This window comes from Leishmania martiniquensis, chromosome 36 (assembly GCF_017916325.1).
Source record: "Leishmania martiniquensis isolate LSCM1 chromosome 36, whole genome shotgun sequence".
NCBI classification, from domain to species: Eukaryota; Euglenozoa; class Kinetoplastea; order Trypanosomatida; family Trypanosomatidae; genus Leishmania; species Leishmania martiniquensis.
Genome location: NC_090171.1, coordinates 175,766 through 197,500, shown reverse-complemented (window position 1 = coordinate 197,500; position 21,735 = coordinate 175,766). Strand labels below are relative to the sequence as shown.

Here is a 21,735-nt window from a genome sequence, read left to right as displayed (position 1 = left end):
AATGCGCAGCACATCGCACACGGGTTTTCCGTCGCTCGCCTTCTCCGCTATCGTCTCACCCATCACAACAGCCAGCACCAGCTCAAGGCCGGCATCCGTCGTCGGCGGCTTCAGTAGATTAATCATGATGCGCGAGCCGTTCGGGTACGCCTCGTAGCTCGGTGGCTCCTTATTGTTGCGCGCAAAAATAAGTGTGCTCCCCATGCCTAGTTGGTGAACCTTTGGCAGCGAGTTCATCGTAGACCAGAGCTCCTCTACCGACGTAATCCAGTCAAGTTTCTGCGTGCGCTCCTGCGCTGCTAATTGCCAGTTGCCCTTGTACTCTGTATTGACCATATCCGCGGTCATCAGCGGCAGGAAGCTAACAAACCACCGGTCGCGCAATGCGTGCGTAGCCGACATTTTAGCACTCTTCTCTCCTTCGTGGGCTCTCCGTCGAAAAAAAAAGAAAAAAAGAGAGTAAATGGCAGAGGAGAGGCAGAACACGGCTGAAAGGGAGAAAAGCGGACTTTGAGGGAGAGAGAGAGGAGGGGGGAAGATGCTCACTGGCGCACAGACGCGCAGGGGGGGGGCAACAACAAAAAGGAAAAGAGCACTAGCGGCGGAGGCACGCAGGGCACGGTCAAGTGTGTCCAAGAGCGGAGGGGAATGGGAGAGGGGATCACAAGAGCAGAGGCGCACCAGGGTTGTATCTGTGCTTGCAACGTGATGAAGGGTCCTGAGAAGCGGAGGAGGAGGTGAGGATGGCGTTGAAGAGGAGAGACGAAGTAACGCATGTGAAAGGGATAGCGGGATGTGGGAGCGTCACGAGCGAGAGCGAGGCAGAGGGAGGTGGCAGACTAGAAGAAACAGGGTCGCTGATCATAGCACGTTAAGGGTAAAAGTGAGCGCCGCCACTGGCATCACTAAAATACACTCCGATGCAAAGAGTCCGCCGTACCGCCTCCTCTCTACCTACCCTACCCCTGATGATCATGTCACGTATAAAGCATGCGAGAGAGAGCTACGAGCTATTGGGTGCTGGAGTCCTTTTCAGCAGCTCACCGGTCGCAGCCTTCGTACTGGATGTCCTGGCACGACACCGACCCTGGCACATCCGTTGCGTTGCTTTCAAGTAAGTCGTTTTTGACCATTTTGTTGAACCTCCCTGTCTCCCCTGCTGATTTGCAGTACATAGAAGACGACAGCACTGCACCCGAGTCACGCAGAGCGCGAAGGCTCAGTAGACATCAATAAATGGCGGCGAACAAAAGAGTTTAGAGACAGGATGAGGTGAGAAAAAAAGGCGCGGGGGGTTAAGACGCTGAAAATCGTTCAACGGGTGAAGTCATGATGATAAGTCGCCACGCAACGGAGGGAGGGAGTAAGGGAAAAGGAGGAGGAGGGGCGAAGTATCGCTTTACGCTTTCGCCGCCGTCCGTCCAGCCCCGTCTTTAGACGAACCCTTCAGGCCCCTGCTGCTGTAGAGCGTGCGCACACAGGCTCGTAACGCGTCGCCTCGGCCGCTGGGTTATCGCACACCGAGCGGCATCGCTGCCTCAGACGCACCACCGAAGCCCCTGCTCTGTGGTCCCACTAGTTCGACCTGGTCGCCCTTCTATGTAACCTTTACGCCAGTGTGGGGAACGCATACACCGGCGTCGATAAAGTCCGACATGATTGTGAAGGAGAGGGGAGGAAGGGGGGTCAGCAAACACTGTATTAAAACAACGAGGGGTGATGTGTCTATATAGACGCTGCGAAGCGGTGAGGAAACACATGGCGAACAAAACGAAAAATAGGAAGTCGGGGAAGGCCACGCGGGGGCCGACAGGGTAGGCCGAGAGAGCGAACATGGACGGGAGCTGGGCACATCAGCAAGAGAAAAGAAGGAGAACAGAAGCGTAGGTGCACATCAGCATCAAACGAAGGCCGAAAAGGGAAAAGGAGTCTATGGCGCTCTCCAAACCCGTTGAGCAGCTGGCACGGCGCGCGTGACACACAGCGCATGCGATCGATGAGGACGCAACTCACGCACCAAAACCTCCTACCAAGTCGAAGAACAACAAATACCGAAACATTCAGCAGAACACAAAAGTGCCGCAGCGGAGCCACTATCACAACAGCAGCAGCGAGTCGGGCACACACACACACACCAGCATACATTTACAGGAGACGAAAGAGGGCAACAAAGAATTGAGCGCATCCACCGTCTTTCGTGCCCTCACGCAAAATCACGACAGACCTCCAATGCGTCTGTCGCATCCATAGAACTAAGAGCACACACTCAAATGAAAAAATGGGGAAGACATACGCAGATGCATAGAAGTTGAACGGTCACTCAAGCAAGTTTCCTGCAGAAAGCACCTGAAGCAAGAGAATAAGAGGTGTAACAGCGGATACCCGAACTGAAGGCACGAAAGAAAAGGTGTAGACAGGGAGGAGAGGGAGCGACGGGAACCCAAAGCGAGCGTAGGGGCAAAGTCGCCGAAGGGGCGGCGGGGGGACAGCACACTGAAAGAGGGACTCCAAGGAAGAGGAGGAAGGAGGGAAGAAGGTGGCCACTGGAGAAGGCAGAAGAGGAGAAGCGCAAGTGGAGAGGGGGCGGAGCAAAACAGCAGAGAAGATACGGAACAAGAGACAGAGAGTCACAGACGGAGAGGTGGTCACTATGGGTCACGGGGCTGTAACGGCTTTTCGGGGGGGGAGGGGTGTCCGTGAGAAAGTTTACGAGCGGACAAAAGGGAAAGGAGCACGGGGCAAGGGGAACCGAACTGAGGGAGACACACAGTCCCGCTCCCCAAAGCGCGAACGTGTGTCGCCTCTTGCCTTGGTAGCACTGCTACTATCACTGAGGAACGAGCTGCGGGATCACAGACTCGCGCGAAGGCAACGCCCACAAATGCACACTTCAGTAACGCAACTTTGCCAGCGCGCAGGTTCCCTCCGCTCTTACTGCTGGCTCTACTGTGGTGCATCCTTCTCGCCCTCTTTCCCATACAAACGCTCTGTTGCTCGAGAGATACACAAAGGCCCGAAGCAAGCACCATGGCACGTTCTATGTCCCCATTCGACCGCATTCGTGCAGAGCCTTCCCTAATAGCCTCCCCCCCCTGATGCACACACACACACAGACGCACACAAACACAGATATCCATTGCTCATCGACGCACACCAATGTCTCGCTTATCGTTGGCTCTCGTTTCACTGCTGCCCTCTACCCTCGGCATTGTCTTGTGCTCCTCAGGAACGTTAGGACTGTCGGTGAGCGTAAGGCTCTCGGAGATTGTCTGGGGACCGAGGGAGGGCGTGGCCGCCAGCGCCTCTTCTTCACATGCGCTCTCGAGAAGGCTTTCGCTCTCCTCTGGCAGCCCGGCATCCTGCGCCTTTTCACTCGTGACGGCGGGCAAGCTGTAGCCCTCCCCCTGGTATGCCTTGCGTGGGTTTGTCGAGCCAATGATGCCGTTCGCTGCTTCCATCCACTTGTTGCTCGTCCCGCCGCAGAAGTTCGGAATGTCCTCCTGCCGCATCACAGGCAGCATCGCCTCCACCGCCTTGTTCGGGGCACAAAAATCAATCTTCTTGTTCGTACGCTCATCGATGAAGATCTTCAGCAGCTTCCACGCAAAGCAGAAGAAAGACGGGCAGTTTACAATAAAGACGCGCCCGAGGTTTTCAGGGTAGTTGTCCTGCTCGACCGCTGCCAGCGTCTGCGCAAAGCCGATCATGGAACGCGTCATGGCCTTCACGTTCAGCAGATCCACAATGTAGCAGACTCGCTTGGAGTGGTAGCCTGTGGCGCGCATGCGCGCAATGCCCATTTCGACCACGCACGCGTGCCATCGCGCAACAACCGGCAGTGTATATTTGCGCACAAACTCGGAAGGATGGCAACGGCCGCCGTTGCCGGGACGCTCGCAGTAAATAAGGTTCTCATCGTAGTCGACAGTGCCTGTGTAGCCACACGGGTAGTCCTCGCGAATCGTCTGGGGGAAATACTCGTCCGCACTCGGTTGAAAGTTCTCGCGCCACTGCAGGTGCTTCTCCAGCATCTCGTAGACCCTTTCCATATCAAACCGGCGCGCAATGCAGAACTTCACCAGTTCAAAGTCATGCCACGTCTCGACACGCTTTCCAAAGCGCTCGCGCAGCATTGCCACCCGCTCCTCATTCATCTCGGGGTAGATCTCGCCAACCTTCACGAGAAGGCCCTTACGCGGCTCGCACTCGAAGTACTGTTGGCCTCTCCACGTGCCGTTGCCGCGCAGCGGGTTCTCGCTCTCGTCGTCGTACTCAATGCCGAAGTACTTGCCTGCCTCCCTATTCGGCGCATTGTCCCTTTCGAGCTTCCCCAGCCAGCGCAGCGTGCCGCAACGGCCCCAGTAATCCTGAACACGCATGCCCACCTTCGCACTCCCAAAGGGAATAGGAACAGCCGCCATGCTGAAGGGCGCGTCCTTCGTAGGCGTAACTGTGCGCCTTTCTCACGGCAAGGTCACTACACCTGATGGCCAGGCCGAGGCGCATCAATACGAGAGGGAGAGCACCAGAGGCCGACGGAAAGGGCAAGATACCTGCGCTGCAACGTCACACACACACACAGACACAGACAGAGAGACAAAGAGCGGTGAGTGAGAAGATAGACACCAAAAAGAAATGTTCGATTATGGTCCAAGGATATGTATGAGAGCCGGGAGGCAAAGTAGGAAGTTCCAGTGCACTGAGCCTAGCAGCAGGACGGTGTGCTAATCCAGTCACAGAGAGAAAAGAGGAGCAGGCGCTAAAAAGATATGGTCGTGCGACGCTTCTTCCCATGTACCTTCTACTGTACGCGTGCACCTAGGAACACAAGAGGTTGGCTAAGGGGACCACAAAATGCGCACGTGGAATCTGTATAAACACAACGCACAGAGGCCGACCGGCAGTCCACACGAGGGAATGAGAGCAGCGGCCAAATAAGCCGAAAACAAAAAAAAGATTACACAGTCACAAAAGGTGGCGGAACGACACACAGGAGGAGTGGGTAGTGGAGAGGCAGATCAGCAATCGAAAGGAGGGGGGTCTGCGATCACGTCCGAGGAGCTTCTGTGCATCAACGGAGAGAGAGCGTGGAGAGCGAGGAATAGCCAAATGGAAGTACGGCGATGAGCACAGAGAGTGTGGAAAGGATGGCAAGCCTCTATGCATCAAACACTATGAAAACGAAGCCAAAGATGTTTGCAGAAGGAGCCATGAAAGCGTCGCATGCGCAGAGAAGGGCAAAGGTGCGTGTGTGTGTGTGTGTGGCAAGGAGGAGATAATGCAGTAGAGAAGGCAAAGAACGATAGATCAAGTCAAAGCAGCCGCTTCCTTTCTTTTTCCTTCGCGGCATTGTTGTCGGTGCGCGAGTGATCGGCGTGAATGACAAACGTGTGCAGAAGGACGGACGAGACCGTCTGACCGGTTTTGTGGTATGCAAAGGCGCTTTTTGAGCGCTGAATTCAACAGGGATGACAAAGCGGCCTCTTCACCCCAGGATTAGCGTTCAATCGGTCTCGAGCTACCGGTGACAAAAAAGCAGCCAGCAGCATACTGAAAAGCGAGCCAGTTTCACTCCATACGCGCACACAGCCTCTACTTGTCCCCTTTTGCCCATCGTCTCGAAGGCGCACCCGGTGCCACTTGCCGTTCGCAATGGTTTTAGTTGTGAGAGAAGGATTACCGTGGCACCGACAGAGACACCCGAGTCACAGGAGAGCGCATCGATTTTTTCTTTTTCACTTTTGCGTGTGAGCACCATAACGTTTTTTCGTTTGCATTTCCTCCCTCTCTCTTCCTTTGTCTCCCAACCTCAGTTTTTCTTGTCGCATGGTAGCCTGTCCCCCCCCCCTGCCCAGAAACTCAGGGTTCCTGCACGCATCTTTTTTTTTGGCTGCCTTGCTTAAAGCACACTCTTGAGCTCCAGCAGGCGGGTTGTACCATCCCAGTTTGAAAATCCCAAGATGGAGTGGCGCAGAGAAAAAAAAGAGAAAGCAGAGCAGCAGCAGATCCTTTGCTCCCACGCCAATCGCACAGCGTTGGTGATAACATGTGTTTTTGTACGCTCCATGAGCAATGCACACACACACACACTTACCACTACGTCCCACGAAAGCCGCAGGTGCGCAGAGGTGGAGCAGCGGCTCATGGGGAGAGCAGGGGCGAAAAAAAAAACACATCAGCGAGTGCGCTCACATTAAGATGAAGCAATGAAATCGCGGCAAAGGAAAGTTGAGCACACAAGGAACGAATGAAAGTGCCAAGGGAAGGAGAAACTCATTTTTTCCCTCTTCCTTCAGGGCACTTCCGTAAAACTTCAGAGGCATCAAACCTTTTCTGTTCGTTCTTTGTCGCGAAGGCTGCATGTCAAAGAAAGCAGGAGAAAGAGGGGACAAGTCAACGTCCGTTTCTTCTCTCCCTCTTACCTTCCCCCTCTCCATCATGAACAGACACGCCATTTTGAACGAGGAAAGAGAACCAAAGAAAAGATGCACATATATAAGCGCACACGCAGGCACGTACTGTGAAGGATTTTTTCAATGCGCTCACGCGAAGGGCGAGATACCCAAAGAGCAATGCAACAAGGGGAGCCGAGCGCAACAAGAAGGGAAGTATCCACGGCAGCAGCAGCAACAGCAAAAAAAAGTCAGGTTATGGCTTCAGTGAGACGCACACGAGCATGCATGCTCACCTCCACATGCGCAACTCCACCATGGTGGAGACGCAGTGGTAATCGTCGCCACGCACACAGCTCAAGCAAAGCGGAGGGTGTACCCTCATCGTTCTCTTCCCTTTTTTCTTTTCGTTTGCGAGGCAGGGCAAATACACAAAACTTCGCACCTTTTCGCTTCTTTTCTTTCTTTTTTTTGCTCTTTTGCCTCGCTCCTCTTGACGCTTGGCGGTAGCGTCGGCGTACGCCTTGTCAGGTTGGCCTCCCCAACCGCAGCAGCACACCTCCACACACGCACACACGCCAAGTCGCCAAAGAAGAGAGAGCGCGCGCGCGGCCAGTCCCATGTAAAGGGGTATACGAAGAAAAAAAAAAGGCGCGCACGCAAACGCAAGAATAGGGAAAAAGAGTTGGAAGAAGCACACAGCTTGCGAAAGGACGGCAGATTTCGTTCCTTTTTACGAAAAGACACCGAACGCTGCAAGCGAAACCAAAAGAGCGCTGAGCACAGCGGACACACGAAAGCGATGCGGCAATTACAAACCGCCACCACAAAACAAAAAAAAGGCGCTGCACGCGTGAACAGGGAGCACCATATGTTTGCAGCAGAAGGAAAACACACACACACACACGCATGGGGAGCAAGGGGAAAACAAAAAGCGGCAGACAGGCATTGAAGGCGTCGACCGTCTCCGCACGTATGCCAAGCGGCAAGTCACGAGGAGGAGGAGTGAAGCAACGGTGGCAGGCGCCTAGAAAGAGCTGCGAGAAAAAGGTGGTCTCTGAGAAAGAGCGAGAGACATAGCCGCAAGTAGAAGGAACCCTCGACAGTGGCAGCAGCCAGAACTTTAATGAAGACAGAGATCAAAGTGCTTGTGTACGAGTGAAAGCAGGCAAGGCCCGGAGGAAGAGCGGGGGGCGGGGGGTACAGCCATGTGTAGAGTAAGGAGCTACCTCTCCTGGCGTTATCACCCAAAAATGGCAACGAGCCCTTTACCTGTGGTACATTGCATACACGCCTACAGGCCCATAGAGCACTGCTACAAAAAAAAAGGAAACATGCTAAAGCTACTGCTGCTACATAACGCGTGCACACAGACGTGTATTCGACCAAGCCAGCGCAGGAGAATGCCCACGTGGAAGAGCGTTAGTGCACGCGTACAAAAAGAAAAGTGAGCAACGCTGCGAAAGCGCACGAAAACGTTATGAGCGAAGACCGGCGAGAAAAGTAAATGCAAAAAAAAAAAGCAGACGAGAATGTCAACACTAAGCAGACGCGCATACATACGCGCAATCCCCCCAACAACAAAAAAAAAGAGCCGTCGGTGTAGGCTCAGGGGAGGAACTGAGAGCTAAGTCGCTCAGTCTCTCCCTCATCGAGAGGCGCGTGCCGCGGTTGATAAACCTCGACGGGCATGAGCAACTTCTACCGGCTTCATCAATGCTTCCGCATCGGTCTCCACGCTACTGTGAATTGCTTACAGTGACGAGAAAAAGGAGAAGAGAGATGGAGCGAAAAGAGATGGCGCGGTTTGGAAACAGAAACACCAAAACAGAGGAAAAGGCAGAAGACCCAAATGAGATGGTCCCCGAGAGAGGGCGAGAGGCTCAGCGTCAACACAGTAAGAACACGAAAAGTGGAAGAAAGCAAAAAAAAAGAGAGGTTGTGTTACACGAACATCGACGAAAATGAATACGTGACACAACGCAGAGGATGTCAACGGAAGAACACAAGAGGTGAAAGGCGACCTGAAAAAAAGGGGAAGAGAGCTGAACGGAGACACTCAGAGTGCACGGTGGGACAGAAAGAAAAAAAGAGGCAAAGAACAAAAATAAAAAGCGCAAAGGAGAATGCGAAAAGGAAATGCACGCAAAAACTGGAGAGGAGTGCAAGCACGTCTCATATGGCAATCCAAGAAAAAGGGGAAGGATCGATTGCTCTGTCTTGTGCCATGCGCGGTCTCTCGCCTCACCTCCAACACAGCACCCAAAAAGACACACAAAAGGAACGCGTAGAAGTGCAGGGCCCCTTCTTGTTACGTTTTGGTATGCATCGCCCCCGCTCTCTACTTTGGACGAAACCCGAGACTCTGCCGTCTTCTCGCCTACAAACTGGTGCAGGGAAGGATAGAAAAGCCGAGACCGCGCGAGCGCCCCTCCAGAGTTACGAGTCAGGCGTCATAATGGCTCCATCGGCTATCAGACTCGATGCGACGCGGAGCCGGTTCAGACAGGAGCTAGGCCTTTGCGTGCTGACCCCCCAGCACACACACAACCAGGCAGTTGCACAGGCACGTGAGGCAGAAGAGAAAAAAGCACAGTAACCTCATCTGCCACGTGCGCACTCGTCCAACTGAAAGAGAAAATGGCATAGAAACATGTGAAGGGCTTCCGGGCTTACAAGCCCCCCCTCCGACGAACCAAATATATATAAATGTATATATCTAATATCTATATATATATATAGATGTCCCCAGAGCGCCTTTAGCTCAACTCTAGCACGTAGCGATTGCCGCAGGTGTCACCGAGCGCGACGCGGTTAGGAGGGCCGCCGTCGATACTGCTCACCGAGGAGCTAAAAGATAGAGAGAGCACTTCTGATGGAGTACTTAGCTGCCCTTGTAGGGCTGCACCAGTGAATTGTGTTTGTGTGTCACCGCCTAAGCGCGTTGTGTGCATGGCGCCGCCTAATTCAAAGAGGTAAACGCACTTGTCACTGGCAGCCGCTACCACCACGAGTCCATAGCACGAATCCATCAAGCGCACCGCAGTCCAGTACAGCTCCCGCGGAAAGGTAGTTCGCTTCATATACCTCTCCGATGCTGTTGAGTTCACGACCTGTGGCCGGCGCAAACGAGCAGTGCAGAAGCCGACATCGATTCGCTGCAGAACCTCCAGCGTCGCGCAGTTCCACACGAGCAGTAGCGCCTCTTCAGCTGTCATCACAATGTCTTGATGTGTGCGGGAAGCGTCGACAGATATCACCGCACTTTGGTGCTGCTGAAAAATGGGGCCCGGCTCACCGAAACTCTGGCGATCCCAAACATACACGTTGCGCGCTAAGCCACCGGCCAGAAGTGCCTTGTCACCGAGGGAGTAGGCGAGGGAGCTGAGTGCGCCGTTGATGCCGGTGTCAGGGGACACGAAGCTGTTGAAGACGCCCGTTGTGGACCATGTCCAGATGCGGCACAGCCCGTCTGCGCACGCTGTGGCCAGCTCAGTGCCTGATGAGGAAAAGCGGCAGGCTTGCACGAGCCGCGGGTGAGGTAGAGATCGACGCTGCTTGCATGATGGCAGCTCCCACAAAATGGCGGTGCAGTCGCGTGACGTAGTGGCTACCAGCGTATCGTCTGAACTGACTGCTCCGCCGAGAATTAGGTCATCGTGGCCAACCAGCCTTCCTACCTCCGAGCCCAGCGTGACGTGGTACGCGATCATGTGGTGGTCCTTTGTGGAACAAGAGAGCAGTATGTCTGCATGGACTGCGAAGAGAACCAGTTTCGAACGGTGAGCGTGGCCACAATTGCAGGGGTGCAGCGCGTACTTTTGAAAACGGCGAGCGCTGCTAAGAGAAGACGAGGCACAGCCAGACGACACACCTTGCTGGAAAGAACACCAAAGCCTCCCAGGAGGGTCGGCAAAGGGGGAGCAGGCCTGTGGCGGTTCAGAAAGGTGCTGCAGAAGGCATGTGTTCACGCGAACAGTGGGGCGGTTCACAAATACAGAGCTGCCATTCATCGTCAATAAGCTCGGTAAAGTGCCACTGACGGAATTCACCGTGCAATCGCTCAACTTTTTGTCGCTACCGCTCGCCACAAGGCGAGACATCTCGTCCACCATGGCCAGATGATGTTTACCAAAGTCCGTGAGGTAGTCCTGACGAGGCATTTGGCGAGAGTTCCGGCGCACCTGACGCGTGCTCGCAGCGGCGAGGCGGCGCCTCTCTTTCAATCGAGAAAGGCGCATTTTCCTCTGAAGGACCTCGTTGACGTCAAAGTGGAAGCCATCGTTCAAGTCTCTATCAGTGCTGCGGCCGTGCGATCGCCGAGCCACGGAGGGAAAAGACCCCTGTGTGAGGCTCCGAGTTGAAGTTTCGGCGCCGCCATTGCAGGGCGGAAGCGCGACCGCCACACCATGGTAGGCACGCCTGTCGTGAACGCTGAAGGCAGAAGAACATCCGCACCCCATCGAACAAAGAGAGCTTGTGGTGCTCTGTGTTCCGACGTCGCTGCACTCTCCTGTAGCGTCGGATGTATAGCGTCGTTCGAGCGCTCAGGTGCGCGTACCTTATCTCTTTTCTCTGCGCAACGGCGCAACTTGTCGCTCACTGACGAGACTGCAAGAGACCACACACGACTAGCACAGAAGCTATGAAAGGAAGTGGTGAGCCCGAAGCACATGCACACTCGACTGCAACTGCCCCCAGCATAGAAGAGCGTCAAATGGATTACGGACAAGCGCCCAATTCCACCAATTAGCGGTGCTTCGAGGGGAGGGGAGAGAGAGATTGCAGCGCGGTACCCAGGGCCTCTTGTGATCACTCCAGAGGGGCAGATAATCAGGCAGCGATGAGAAGACGCCAATGCACGCACCAGAGAAGGGGACGCAGCCCTGAGGGAGAAGCGAACAAAAAAAGGAAAAAGAAGGCAGCGCAGAAACCGCGAAATCGGGGTAAATGAAAAACGAAAGAATAGCAGAATTTGTTTTTTAAGCTCTTGGGAAATGCGAAAGAGGCGTACCGCGGGTCTCTTTCCCTTTGTCTGTGAGCGTATGGGGCTCTGCCTGTGGGTGTGGCTTTCACACAGGAGAAAAAAATGGACAGAACACGGGAGCGGGGAGACGTGGTGGAACGCTCTTTTTTTCTCCGTTGTCAAAATTGATGGTTAAAAGGTGTTGCTTATTTTTTTTACAATGGATGCCTCTCTGCTCATGTGCGCCAGTGCAACTCACCTCGTTTTTTTCTTCGTGTGCCTTTAACAGGGAACAAGAAGAAAGGGAAGGAGGAGAGAAGGAGAAGCGAACCAAAGCAAGGAAACAGCATAAACGCCTACGTGCACGGTAAAGGGAAATTTACTTCCAAACAAGATGATACGCACACAAGCACAAGTACCAAACACAAAAGTGGAGATGGGGGCGGTGATAGCGTTGAAGAAAGCGGCGACAAAGGAAAGCAGATCTTTCAGTATTCACGTAAGCCCACGTATGCCTCTTTTTCTTTGTTGGGGCTACCCAGAAGGTGGGGGGGGGGGGCAGGAAATAAAGAGAGCGAGGCAGCTCACTGACAGCAGGTTTCGCCCGCGCGATGAGCGATCGTGACAGCGAAGAAAATATTGCAGCAACAAGGAGCCAGGCAAGAAAAAAAAATGGAGATGCCAGAGGGAAGGCCTTAGACGCTACGTGAAAGAAAAGACAGTAAAACACGGAAGAAGGAGTGTCAGTGAACGGCCACGACAGAAGGAAACATAAGAAAAACATAAATGGATAAGCACCTCACGCAGCTGCGTGCTGACGCGTTCGCTTATTCAAACACTGCCTGAGATACCTTCGCCGCTCACAGCAGCGTGAACAAAAAATGGGGGCTGACCCAACAGAAGGAGAAAAACGAGAGACAAGAAGGAAAAGGGAAGAAAAGACTGAAACCCAGCGGCGAAGAACGGAAACACCAATGCACGCGAACAGGCACACCAAAGGGGAAAGAGGTGTTTGTGTATGTGGAGGGGAGGGGAGAGGAAAAGCGTAAAGAGCCAATAAAAAGTAGGCCACACGCCAAGAGAATCGGGGAAGAAAAATGAAAATGCCGAGCGACAAGAGAAGTGAGGAAAGCGAGCAGGAGGAAGGCGGTTATTGAGTACTTTCAGCAAGACAGGCGTTGGAGCTCGAAGGGAGAGAGAGAGCGACAGAGAGGTGAGAGAGGGCTGAGCACGCCCGACTTTTTTCCGCGTTTTACTGAAGAAGTTGTGAAATACGCCGCCACCACCACCCCTCCCATACCTCGAGAGGCGGAGAACAGCAAAAAAAAAACGGCAGGAAAACAATTCGCTCTGAGAAGCCAACAACAAGTAAATGATGGAGTTCACAGATCAGCACACCGCAGAAGGAGCAAGACGTGTATGGCTGACGAATGCGCCGGTGGGTATGTGTCTGTATCCGTCTTTGTCGAAATTCAGCTTGCTTCGTCCGCGTGACCCAATCGCCAACGCACCGCGATGCACAGATGTATGCGCCGCCCTCTCTCCCAGCGTTTATAGGCAACCTTCTTTCTTCCCTTTCCGACTTTTCCGTTGCCACCGATGCCTTCGGGGGGGGCCGTTCCTCCTTCGGAAAGCGAAGTTTCGGTGATCGTGTAGGAAGGGGCGAATCACGCGAAGGAACAAGAAAAATGTAAGGTCACGTCAAGTGCAGCTACACACTATCAGCATGTCAAAAGGTCGCCCCAAGTGCGACCATCGTTTGCGTATGTGTGTGTGTGGCGTCATCGACGTCACATATTCGAGTCCGCATAGGCGTCAGTCGGTTAAAAGAGCAAAGTAGGAAAAAGAAAACAGGGAGAGAGAGTGCGCGCAAGAGGCGAGAATCATGAGAGGGCTGCAGCAATTTTGTTGCAGTGGTGCATGTCGGTTTGGGCTTAAATGCTGGGCGTAACCGCGTGCAGTGATCCCTCGAGGGTGCAGTCCACTAGGGAAAACATAGTGGGCGCTTTCTTCGACAGGGTCGCGCATCACACCGCCCGCCGCCACCATCGTCACGCTTGGAACTGTCGACGACCTTAACCACGTTGAAGTGCCCTGCGCAGCCTCCCGACAGGAAGGTGTTCCCGCACTCAAATCCTCACCCTTGCCACCACCTGCGGTCTCTGCCTGGGCTTTCTTGGAGAACATATGCAAGGGCACACGGCCGCTAGATCGTGTGGGCAACGGCACTCAATACTACTTTGCTTTCGTACTTCGTCTCTTTCGCCCTGTGGCATCCACCGAGCAGTGAGCCTCACTTTACTATTTCTTTTTTTTTCGTGGCCCTGCGTGTGTAAGTATGAGGTGTGTATTTTTATCATCCGTGTTTGTTAGTTACGTTCAAGTCACCAGCTACACAGAAACGAGGCGGAAAAAAATGATCTGTAAGAAACCAACACATGTGTTTGGTAGGAAAAAGGTGGAAGGCGCCCGCACGGTTGTCCGCTAGCGTCGCCTCGTAAAAGCCGGCAAGCACATGCGGATGCATGCAGGCGGAGTGTTTCTCCATTCCAGCCGCCACACCTGCTCCCCCTCCTTCCTCCTCAGAGCAATAGGACGCTTCTTTTGCTCAGGAAAAGGGGACCAGCGAGAGAGGAACTGCAGTGGGGAGGCGTGCGTGCGCTGCTGCTTAGGAGCGTGAACCGCCATAACGACAAGAGAAAGCGACATTGCATATCCTCGACGACACAAAACGGAAACAAAGGCAGCGCAGGTGGATCAAGCAGCATGTTTGTGTGCTGAACCACAAGATACAATAGAGAACGGCGAACGAGCAAGACGCTCGGTATCCTTGAACGTGCCTAGGTGAGCTTCCCAGTGGTAAAGGGTGGGGGATGGGGGACGGGGAGAGGGGGCGCCCTAGTCCGAAAGCTTGAAGGTCTTGCGGCCAAGATCACTGTTGCGCTCATCGATTCGCATTTGAGCCTTGTACGGCTGCATCGGCCGATACTCCCTGAACTGCATGCTAAAGTCCCCCTGGCCCTTCGTGAGTCGACGCAGGTCAGAGATAAAACCGAACATGGTGTCCAGGGCCGTCTCCCCGCGGATCACTGCATCGGGGCCATCTACGGCGGTCTCAGTCACCACGCCCTCTCGCTTCGAGAACTCGGTTGCCACATCAGTCATGTTCGCCGCAGGCACTGTCATCTCCACGTCCATGAACGGCTCCACGAGCGTCGGCTTCAGCTTCGGCAGCAGCGTTTCCCAGAGCTCTTGTGTCGCATTCTTAAAAGCCTGCTCATTCGAGTCCACCTCGTGCATAGAGCCACCATTCAAGTGAAAGTGCACTCCCCACACAGGTGCGTGCATCAGCTCACCCTTGACGAAAATCTTGCGCTCCAGGTGCTTTACTACCGTCTTCTGCAGCGACTCACGAATGTCGCCGTTTGAGCAACGCGTCGTCGCCTTGTTCTTGACCCCCTTCTCGACCGACATATCGACGGGCAGCGGCTCCACGTACCCCTTCAGATGCGCCCACTGGCCCGCACCGCCGCTTTGGCGCTTGAAGACAAAGTCGAAATCCTGCCGCTCCGTGATAATTTCGCGGTAGTTGACGGTCGGCTTGCCGAGCTCTACCTGCAGCCCGTGCTCCCGCTTCAGCCGCTCCACGTAAACGTCAAGGTGTAGCTCACCCATGCCCTCTACAATGTCTTCGTTCGTTTCCGAGTTTCGATAATACACAAACGTTGGGTCTTCTCGCATGAAGGCGAGCATACGATCCCGCACCCGCGACTGCTCCTTTTCATTCTTCGTCTTGAGTGAGGCCGAGATGACGCGTGGTGGGACGTACATGTCCTCGCATGAGAAGAGCTGCGAGCCGGACTGCGGCCCGGCCTTCATGAGGGTGTCTCCCGATGACGCGCCCACCTCACCCTGAATGGCACAAATGTCGCCAGCGCGCACCTCGTCCACTACCTCGGCGCTGTCCGCATGCATGCGCACAAGCTTCGGCGGCAGGAAGCTCTTGCTGGTACGGATATTCATCAGGTGCTCCTTGCGCATCTTCCCCTGATAGACCCGGACGTAGTTAGACAGCCCCGACTTTTTCGTTTCCTCGATCTTGAACACAAGGGCCACTAGTGGCTTCTCGTCATCCGTCATCAACTCCACTTGGCCATCTTTCACGTTTGACACGTTGCCGTCCTCGTCTTTCACACGCCTCATCCGAAAGCCAGAGTTGTGGCGCTCCGCCGGCGACGGCAGGTAGCGCTCCACCGCGTCCAGGAGCAACTGCACGCCCTTGTTTCGGTACGCCGAGCCAACCATTACAGGCACAAACTTGTTGGCGATAGTAGCGCGGCGAATGGCAGAGTGAATCTGCGCGACTGTCGGCTCCAGGTCATTAAGGAAGATGAGCTCCATCTCCTCGTCGCATTCTGCTAGGCGGCTCACGAGCTCTTTACGCGCGGCAGCCACGTCCTCCTTGAGGTAGCTCGGTACCGGTTCGCAGCGAATGGTCTCACCGAAAGGGCCGTCAAAGTAGACTGCCTTTTCCTCGATGAGGTCAACGACGCCTTCAAAGTCCTGTGCGGTACCCATGTTCAGCTGAATGAAGACAGCGTTGATGCCGAGGCGCTCTCGCGCTTGCTTTAGTGCCCGCTGTGGGCTTGCGTTGTCTCGGTCAAGCTTATTAATGAAACAGATACGTGGTACTCCGTACCGCTTCATCTGGCGATCCACCGTCAGCGTCTGGCTCTGCACGCCACCCACAGCGCACATGAGCAAGATCGCACCGTCCAGCACCCGAAGGGCCCGCTCCACTTCGATGGTGAAGTCGACGTGGCCAGGGGTGTCGATGATGTTGATGGTGCTGTTCCTCCAGCGGCACTGCGTCGCGGCGGAGCGAATAGTGATACCGCGCTCCTTCTCAAGCTCCATGGAGTCCATTGTGGCGCCGACCTCAGTACCGCCCTTCACCTCGTGAATCTTTCCAATGCGGCCCGAGTAAAACAGAATGCGCTCACTCAGTGTCGTCTTTCCGCTATCGATGTGGGCGCTGATGCCAATGTTGCGCATGTGTTTCACACTCTCTAGGAACGCGGGCGTAGCGAGGAGCGGGACGCTCCTGCGCAGCATGTAGGCCAGGCCACTTCTGCGCATTATACTCCTGCGGCAAGGTGCGGAGTGAGGGGAACAAAGGGCTGATGAGCGCTCTCCCGTGAATGCACGGAGAGAAGCGTGGATGCGTATAGAGCGCTGCAGTATGCAAGCATGCTCCATGTAAATTCCCAATAGCGAAGCGCAAACGAAATCGGCCGAGAGAGCAACACAAGAAGCACAAGATTATCAGTATACATACATCTATGTATACATATATACCCAAACGAAGAGGGATTCATTCCATGAGTCGAATGGCATCAATGAAAAGCAGCCGGGTAGCACCGTACGTTGCACCGCCTCCGCTGGAGGACCATGGCCTACCTCTCCAGAAGAGAGCACAGCGGAAAAGTTGTGCGCAAAGAGTAGCATTAATTTGCTTCACACCCGACGAAGCCTGTCGTCTCCGGAGAGGTGTACCTCCTTACATCGTCTGCCGCTGCGGCGTAGTCATAACTTTGCTTGTTGTCTTTGATGCTGAGCCATCAGTAGTGCTGTTCTAAAGTACATTTGCATGTCTACCACGTAGCACTCGGGTCACAAATACACGAGCAGTCCATAAAGGTCATCGCCGCAAGCTTCAAAGTCCAGGGCGAAAAGAAAAGGGGGAAGATGTGTAGTACATACTCGCCAACAAGGCGCACTTGTGCCAGTCCCCTGCATGTGCAGTGAAGAGCGACAAGCACAACCAGTTTTGCACAGCGGTCGGCGCAGGCCGAGAGCGGAAAACATGTCCCGTAGCGACGCCCGGGGATCGTCACGCGGAATATATATATATATATATATATTATATGTATATACGAAAAAGATCCTTGCAGAAGGAGGGCTACAATCAAATGTGATGTTCCGAGGTCGAGCGGCTCCACCACCCAGCGGCGCACCTGGCGTTACCGCTTGCTGCGCTTGAGCTGCTCGTTGAGCTGGACGTACTCTTCTCGCAGGTGTTGAATAGCATCTGCAATGCTCGCCTCAGCGAGGCGGGCGCCTGCCTTCTGCTGCTCCTCTTTGAGGGTCGCCTCCAGCCGCGCGATGGTGCGGTCCTTCTTCTCATTATCCTCCCTAAAGCGGCTCGTCATGGCCTCCTGGTCCTCCCCAGGCGCGGGAAGCGCGTCGAGCTCTGCCATTAAGTGGCCTTCCTTTGCGATCAGGCGTTGGGTTTCCTTGGCTAGAGACTCCCTCTTCTTTCTGAACATTTGAATGTCCGCGTTCAACGACGCATAGTGCTCATTGTTCTGGCGACGGAGCTCGTGCTGGTCGTTGACCGTGCGCGTGGCACGCTTCACTTCTTTGCTCTGATTGGCAAGAATGCGTCGAAGGCCAGCAATTTCGTTCAGGAGGTATGCACGGCGGTTGTCTAGACGAGCGTACTCGTGCTGCAAGTCAGTTACATTGATCATCTGCAGCTCCTTCAGCTGGCTCTCAAGTCCTTCGATTTCCTCCTGGAGTGCGTTGTTTCGGCGCCGCATCCTATCGTTGACGCTTTTATCGATAGTCCCCTCGAAGCGGGACTGATACTCAGCTGCCCGCCTCTGCTCCTCATTCTCTCTATCCATCTGCGCAAGCCTCTTCCGAAGACTGTAGTTTTCTTCCGCTGCCCTCACGGCAACGTCTCGATCATAACTGGTCGCCGCCATATCGGAGCTGGCGGCGGAGAGAAAGCAAATAGGTAACACTGAGAATGTGCTTCTAAAATGACGAGCTGCAGCGCAGCGGTAGCAAAGCATATAAAAAAAAGGAATGGGGTGGCAAGAAGAAAATGGTGTCTTTTGTCATACACGATAATGAAAGTGCGACTAGCACATCAGCAGATAGCATTCTTCTACTGCCGCTTTCTCTCATTAGCATGCTACAGCAGGCAATCCCTTTGTAGGCAGCCCCACTTCTTCACCATCTTGCACAGCCAGGTCAGCCCAGTACGCTACGAAAAGGAAGCCAGCGCCTCCAAGACGAAAAAAAGCAGCAAGAAAGATCGCATATTCCACGGCACTCGCTCTGAGTGTAAAGATGCTGCGCATTGGGCATCCTTTTCGCGGGGGTTCACAGTACCAGTAAGGGTCAACAATCTGAAGAAGAAAATGAAAAGCATCAGCAAATCTGTTTCGCAACGGAAACGAAGCCGGCAAGTAGAGAAGAGAGGGCACGAGTGATGAGTGGTGCTGTGCAAGAGCAAGAAATAAACAGTGTGTACGTGTGCATGTATATATAAGAGAGAGATCTAAACCCTGGAGAGTCCAAGGAAGCATAAAGAAAAAACACCATGTCTAAGTAGGGGCCTAGAATAACGAAGAAGCTGCCGCCACAATCCACTTTCAGAGAAAGGAGCCCTCCGTCATCCAAGCTGGCAGCAGGCTATTTTTCCTCACTTCCTGTCCGCTCTACCAACGAAGATCGCTGAACCATGGGTGCTGGAGGGCCTCCTTGGCTGATATGCGCTCCCGCGGGTCGTACTTGAGCATCTTAGACAGAAGGTCAATAGCGTCCGGATGAAGTTCGGGCAGAACCTGCCCAAGCCGCTTTGCAGTCCACTTGGGAAATACGTCGCGGTAGTCGGGCAGACGCGACACGCCAGGCCAAGACCCCTCAGCGTCCACTGGGGTCCCCAAAATTTGAAAAATCTCGAACAACTGTCCGATTTCGCTATCACCGCGGAAAAGAACCTTTCGACGCGCCAACTCCGCAAAAATGCAGCCGACACTCCACATATCGACAGCAGGAGTGTAGTGCTTCTCACCGAGAAGGATCTCAGGGGCCCGGTACCACAGTGTGACCACCTCGTGCGTATAGGTGTGCATAGGCACTTGAAAAGCACGCGCAAGACCGAAGTCAGCCAGCTTGAGCACGTTCCCGGATGTCAGGAGGATGTTGGCTGGCTTCAGGTCACGATGGATGATGCGATGGCGGTGACAGAAGTAGAGACCATCTAAAAGCTGATAAATAAGACGCTTCAAATCCATTCCGGAGTAACCACCCTCTTGCTTTTCAATCGCTTTTTTCAGGTCAGCCTCCACATACTCGAAGACAAGATAAAGCTTTCCGTCTGAGCAAATTACATCGAGCAAGTTGACAATGTTGGGATGGTCGAACTCTTGCAGAATTGATACCTCGCGTAGCGCGGTTTGCGGTATGCCTTCCTCCGTGCGATCAAGTCGTACTTTCTTGAGAGCAACGTACTGGCCAGTTACTTTGTCGACCGCCCGGTAAACTACGCCGTACGTTCCCTCTCCCAAAACATCCAAGCGATTGTACCGGTCAAGGCTGTCACGGCTCCCAGCTTCGCCGCTGCGGGATGTGACTCGGACAAACGAAGACATTGGAAACGCGGCAGCCTCCAACTGTCTTCAAGATCGAGGTCGTACTACTTTCAAAAGGGAAGAATTCCTTCTTCGCTTTTTCCCGAACGAGCGAAAAAGAACCTCTCGGACACTAATGCTCTGGCAGCCGCGCGTTTTGCAGCGCGAAGAGCTTGTAAATGTGCAGCAGAGGATATGCACGGTGAGAACAAGATGTAGCTGTTGGTGTGTGTGTGTGTGTGTGTGTGTGTGTGCAGACGTGGGTGTGGGCTTTCTCTATGTGACCCTTCTTTTTCGAGAAGTTCTAGATCTTCGGTCAAGAAAAAATGATTGAGGCTCACAATCCGCGAAAGCACGTCTTTGGTACGAAGATCTGTCACTCCTTAGCAGGAAGAAACGAAATCCGAAACAGAAGGTGGAGAAACATAATACCAATATTGCGAAAAACAGTTGAGCTTCGTCCGAAAGCCGCATGACGGAACTTTACCCGCCCCCTTTTGTCAACAATTTCATTGATCAGAAAGAACCCTTCTGTACTGTGTTCATTTAGCCGTGGTGTACATGAGTAGCACCGGCCAACAGACTGCTATCCGTTGTAGCCGCCGTCTTTTCAGCAAACGTATTAGTTGATATAGAGCTTTGGGTACCGAAACTTCAGTAAAATGAACTCGCCAGCGCCAAGAGATATATTCCTATCCTGTCTATGACAAGGGTTTTCCCTTGTTGCGGGCAATAGAGAAGACCGCAAGAGAGGGTAAGAATCAGGAGCAAAAAACGCAATTCGAAGCAAACCTCATTAGATCAAGCACCGAGAAGCCGCTCCAAGGCGAACTGGACATTTCCTTGAGCCTGCTGAAGAGCAGCGATATTTGCTTCCTCATTGGGAAATCCCATATCCCGCAGCTGCTGTAGCTGCTCTCGGTAGACCTCCCGCGGATTGCCTTGCGGCAAGGGAGGAGTAAACATTGCAGGGTTAAACACCGCTTCCGAGGCTGGAGTCGAAGTCACTTGTGGAATTGCTGGCGGCGTACCACCTGCAACCCTTAGGCTTCCCATAATGGCCATTGCCTGCTGCATCATGTATGGGTTTCGCATCATTTCAATAACAGCTTGTTGTTGGCCCTGCGGAAGTCCAGCCAGTTGTGGAGAGTTTTGGATAATATACTGCGTAAAGTTCGGGTTGCTAAGCGCCTGCTGCATCATTTGCTGCATGATTGGATTCTGCATCAGTTCCATCGCCTGCTGCGGTGTAGGGTTGAGACCTCCCCCCATAGCACCCCCTGCGGTCATTCCCATCCCCATATTAGCAAACGGGTTTCCAGCAGCAGGGTACCCGGCAACGCCAGGGGTAGGCTGTGGCATTTGCGATGCGCCGAAATTGCTCATCAGAGCTGCATACGGATTGGCAGCACCCTGTGGTGGTATACCTTGGGCAGGAGCGGTAGTGGGCGACGGTGCATTCAACGATGAAGTGGGATTGCTGGCGGCGGAGGGGCTCGAAACGTTCATCGATGATGCCGCAGCTACACTCCTCCTGCTCCGCACCACATGTATGACATTGCCGTCCTCCATGCCAACCGCAGAAAGGATGCCCTCATCTTTTAAAACTTTCCCCCTCAGAATGATACGTTGCTCCTCGGGGGGGATTTCAAGCGTTTCCGCTATTTGCTTTTTCAGCTGTGCAACTGTGATGTTATAATCTGACACATCAACAGTATGTTGATTGCCATTCGCAAGCTTGATGGTAATTGTCATGTTTACCCGCAGCACTGTTGCTCTTCCTTCAGAATAACTAAGTAGCAAAGGACTGTGTTCGTTCAATACTGAATATTAGCAGTTCGTTCTCTTAACTGGCATAGAAAGTAAAAAAAAAAGTGTATTCAAAGGGAGAAAATCGCCGATTAGCAGTGAAGAAAGTGCCCTCGTAGGTTGTAAGTAAGGGGAAACATCA

General features: G+C 53.7%; 7 protein-coding genes across 7 annotated transcripts in view; all 7 read right to left on the bottom strand.

Moving 5' to 3' along the window:
- The window catches only part of LSCM1_00061 (uncharacterized protein), a gene marked incomplete at both ends in the record, with an annotated part of 645 nt that extends 243 nt beyond the window's left edge, over nt 1–402 (bottom strand). Inside the window, one exon of the mRNA XM_067317720.1 lies at nt 1–402. This exon is cut by the window's left edge and continues 243 nt beyond it. Within this exon, the coding sequence (XP_067173825.1) occupies nt 1–402 (402 nt within the window).
- A 2,738-nt stretch (nt 403–3,140) lies between these two features.
- LSCM1_00060 (uncharacterized protein) lies at nt 3,141–4,421 on the bottom strand (the record flags this gene model as incomplete). Its single annotated transcript, XM_067317719.1, has 1 exon — nt 3,141–4,421. The coding sequence occupies one exon, from the start codon at nt 4,419–4,421 to the stop codon at nt 3,141–3,143; it is 1,281 nt and encodes a 426-aa protein (XP_067173824.1).
- A 4,730-nt stretch (nt 4,422–9,151) lies between these two features.
- LSCM1_00059 (uncharacterized protein) lies at nt 9,152–10,855 on the bottom strand (the record flags this gene model as incomplete). Its single annotated transcript, XM_067317718.1, has 1 exon — nt 9,152–10,855. The coding sequence occupies one exon, from the start codon at nt 10,853–10,855 to the stop codon at nt 9,152–9,154; it is 1,704 nt and encodes a 567-aa protein (XP_067173823.1).
- A 3,401-nt stretch (nt 10,856–14,256) lies between these two features.
- On the bottom strand, nt 14,257–16,617 carry LSCM1_00058 (uncharacterized protein; the record flags this gene model as incomplete). Its single annotated transcript, XM_067317717.1, has 1 exon — nt 14,257–16,617. One exon carries the CDS (start codon nt 16,615–16,617, stop codon nt 14,257–14,259), a length of 2,361 nt encoding a protein of 786 aa, XP_067173822.1.
- Nucleotides 16,618–17,381: 764 nt separating this feature from the next.
- Nucleotides 17,382–18,218, bottom strand: LSCM1_00057 (uncharacterized protein; the record flags this gene model as incomplete). The annotated part of the gene is made up of 1 exon (XM_067317716.1): nt 17,382–18,218. The coding sequence occupies one exon, from the start codon at nt 18,216–18,218 to the stop codon at nt 17,382–17,384; it is 837 nt and encodes a 278-aa protein (XP_067173821.1).
- Nucleotides 18,219–18,869: 651 nt separating this feature from the next.
- LSCM1_00056 (uncharacterized protein) lies at nt 18,870–19,805 on the bottom strand (the record flags this gene model as incomplete). Its single annotated transcript, XM_067317715.1, has 1 exon — nt 18,870–19,805. One exon carries the CDS (start codon nt 19,803–19,805, stop codon nt 18,870–18,872), a length of 936 nt encoding a protein of 311 aa, XP_067173820.1.
- A 780-nt stretch (nt 19,806–20,585) lies between these two features.
- On the bottom strand, nt 20,586–21,539 carry LSCM1_00055 (uncharacterized protein; the record flags this gene model as incomplete). The annotated part of the gene is made up of 1 exon (XM_067317714.1): nt 20,586–21,539. One exon carries the CDS (start codon nt 21,537–21,539, stop codon nt 20,586–20,588), a length of 954 nt encoding a protein of 317 aa, XP_067173819.1.
- Between the last annotated feature and the right edge of the window lie 196 nt (nt 21,540–21,735).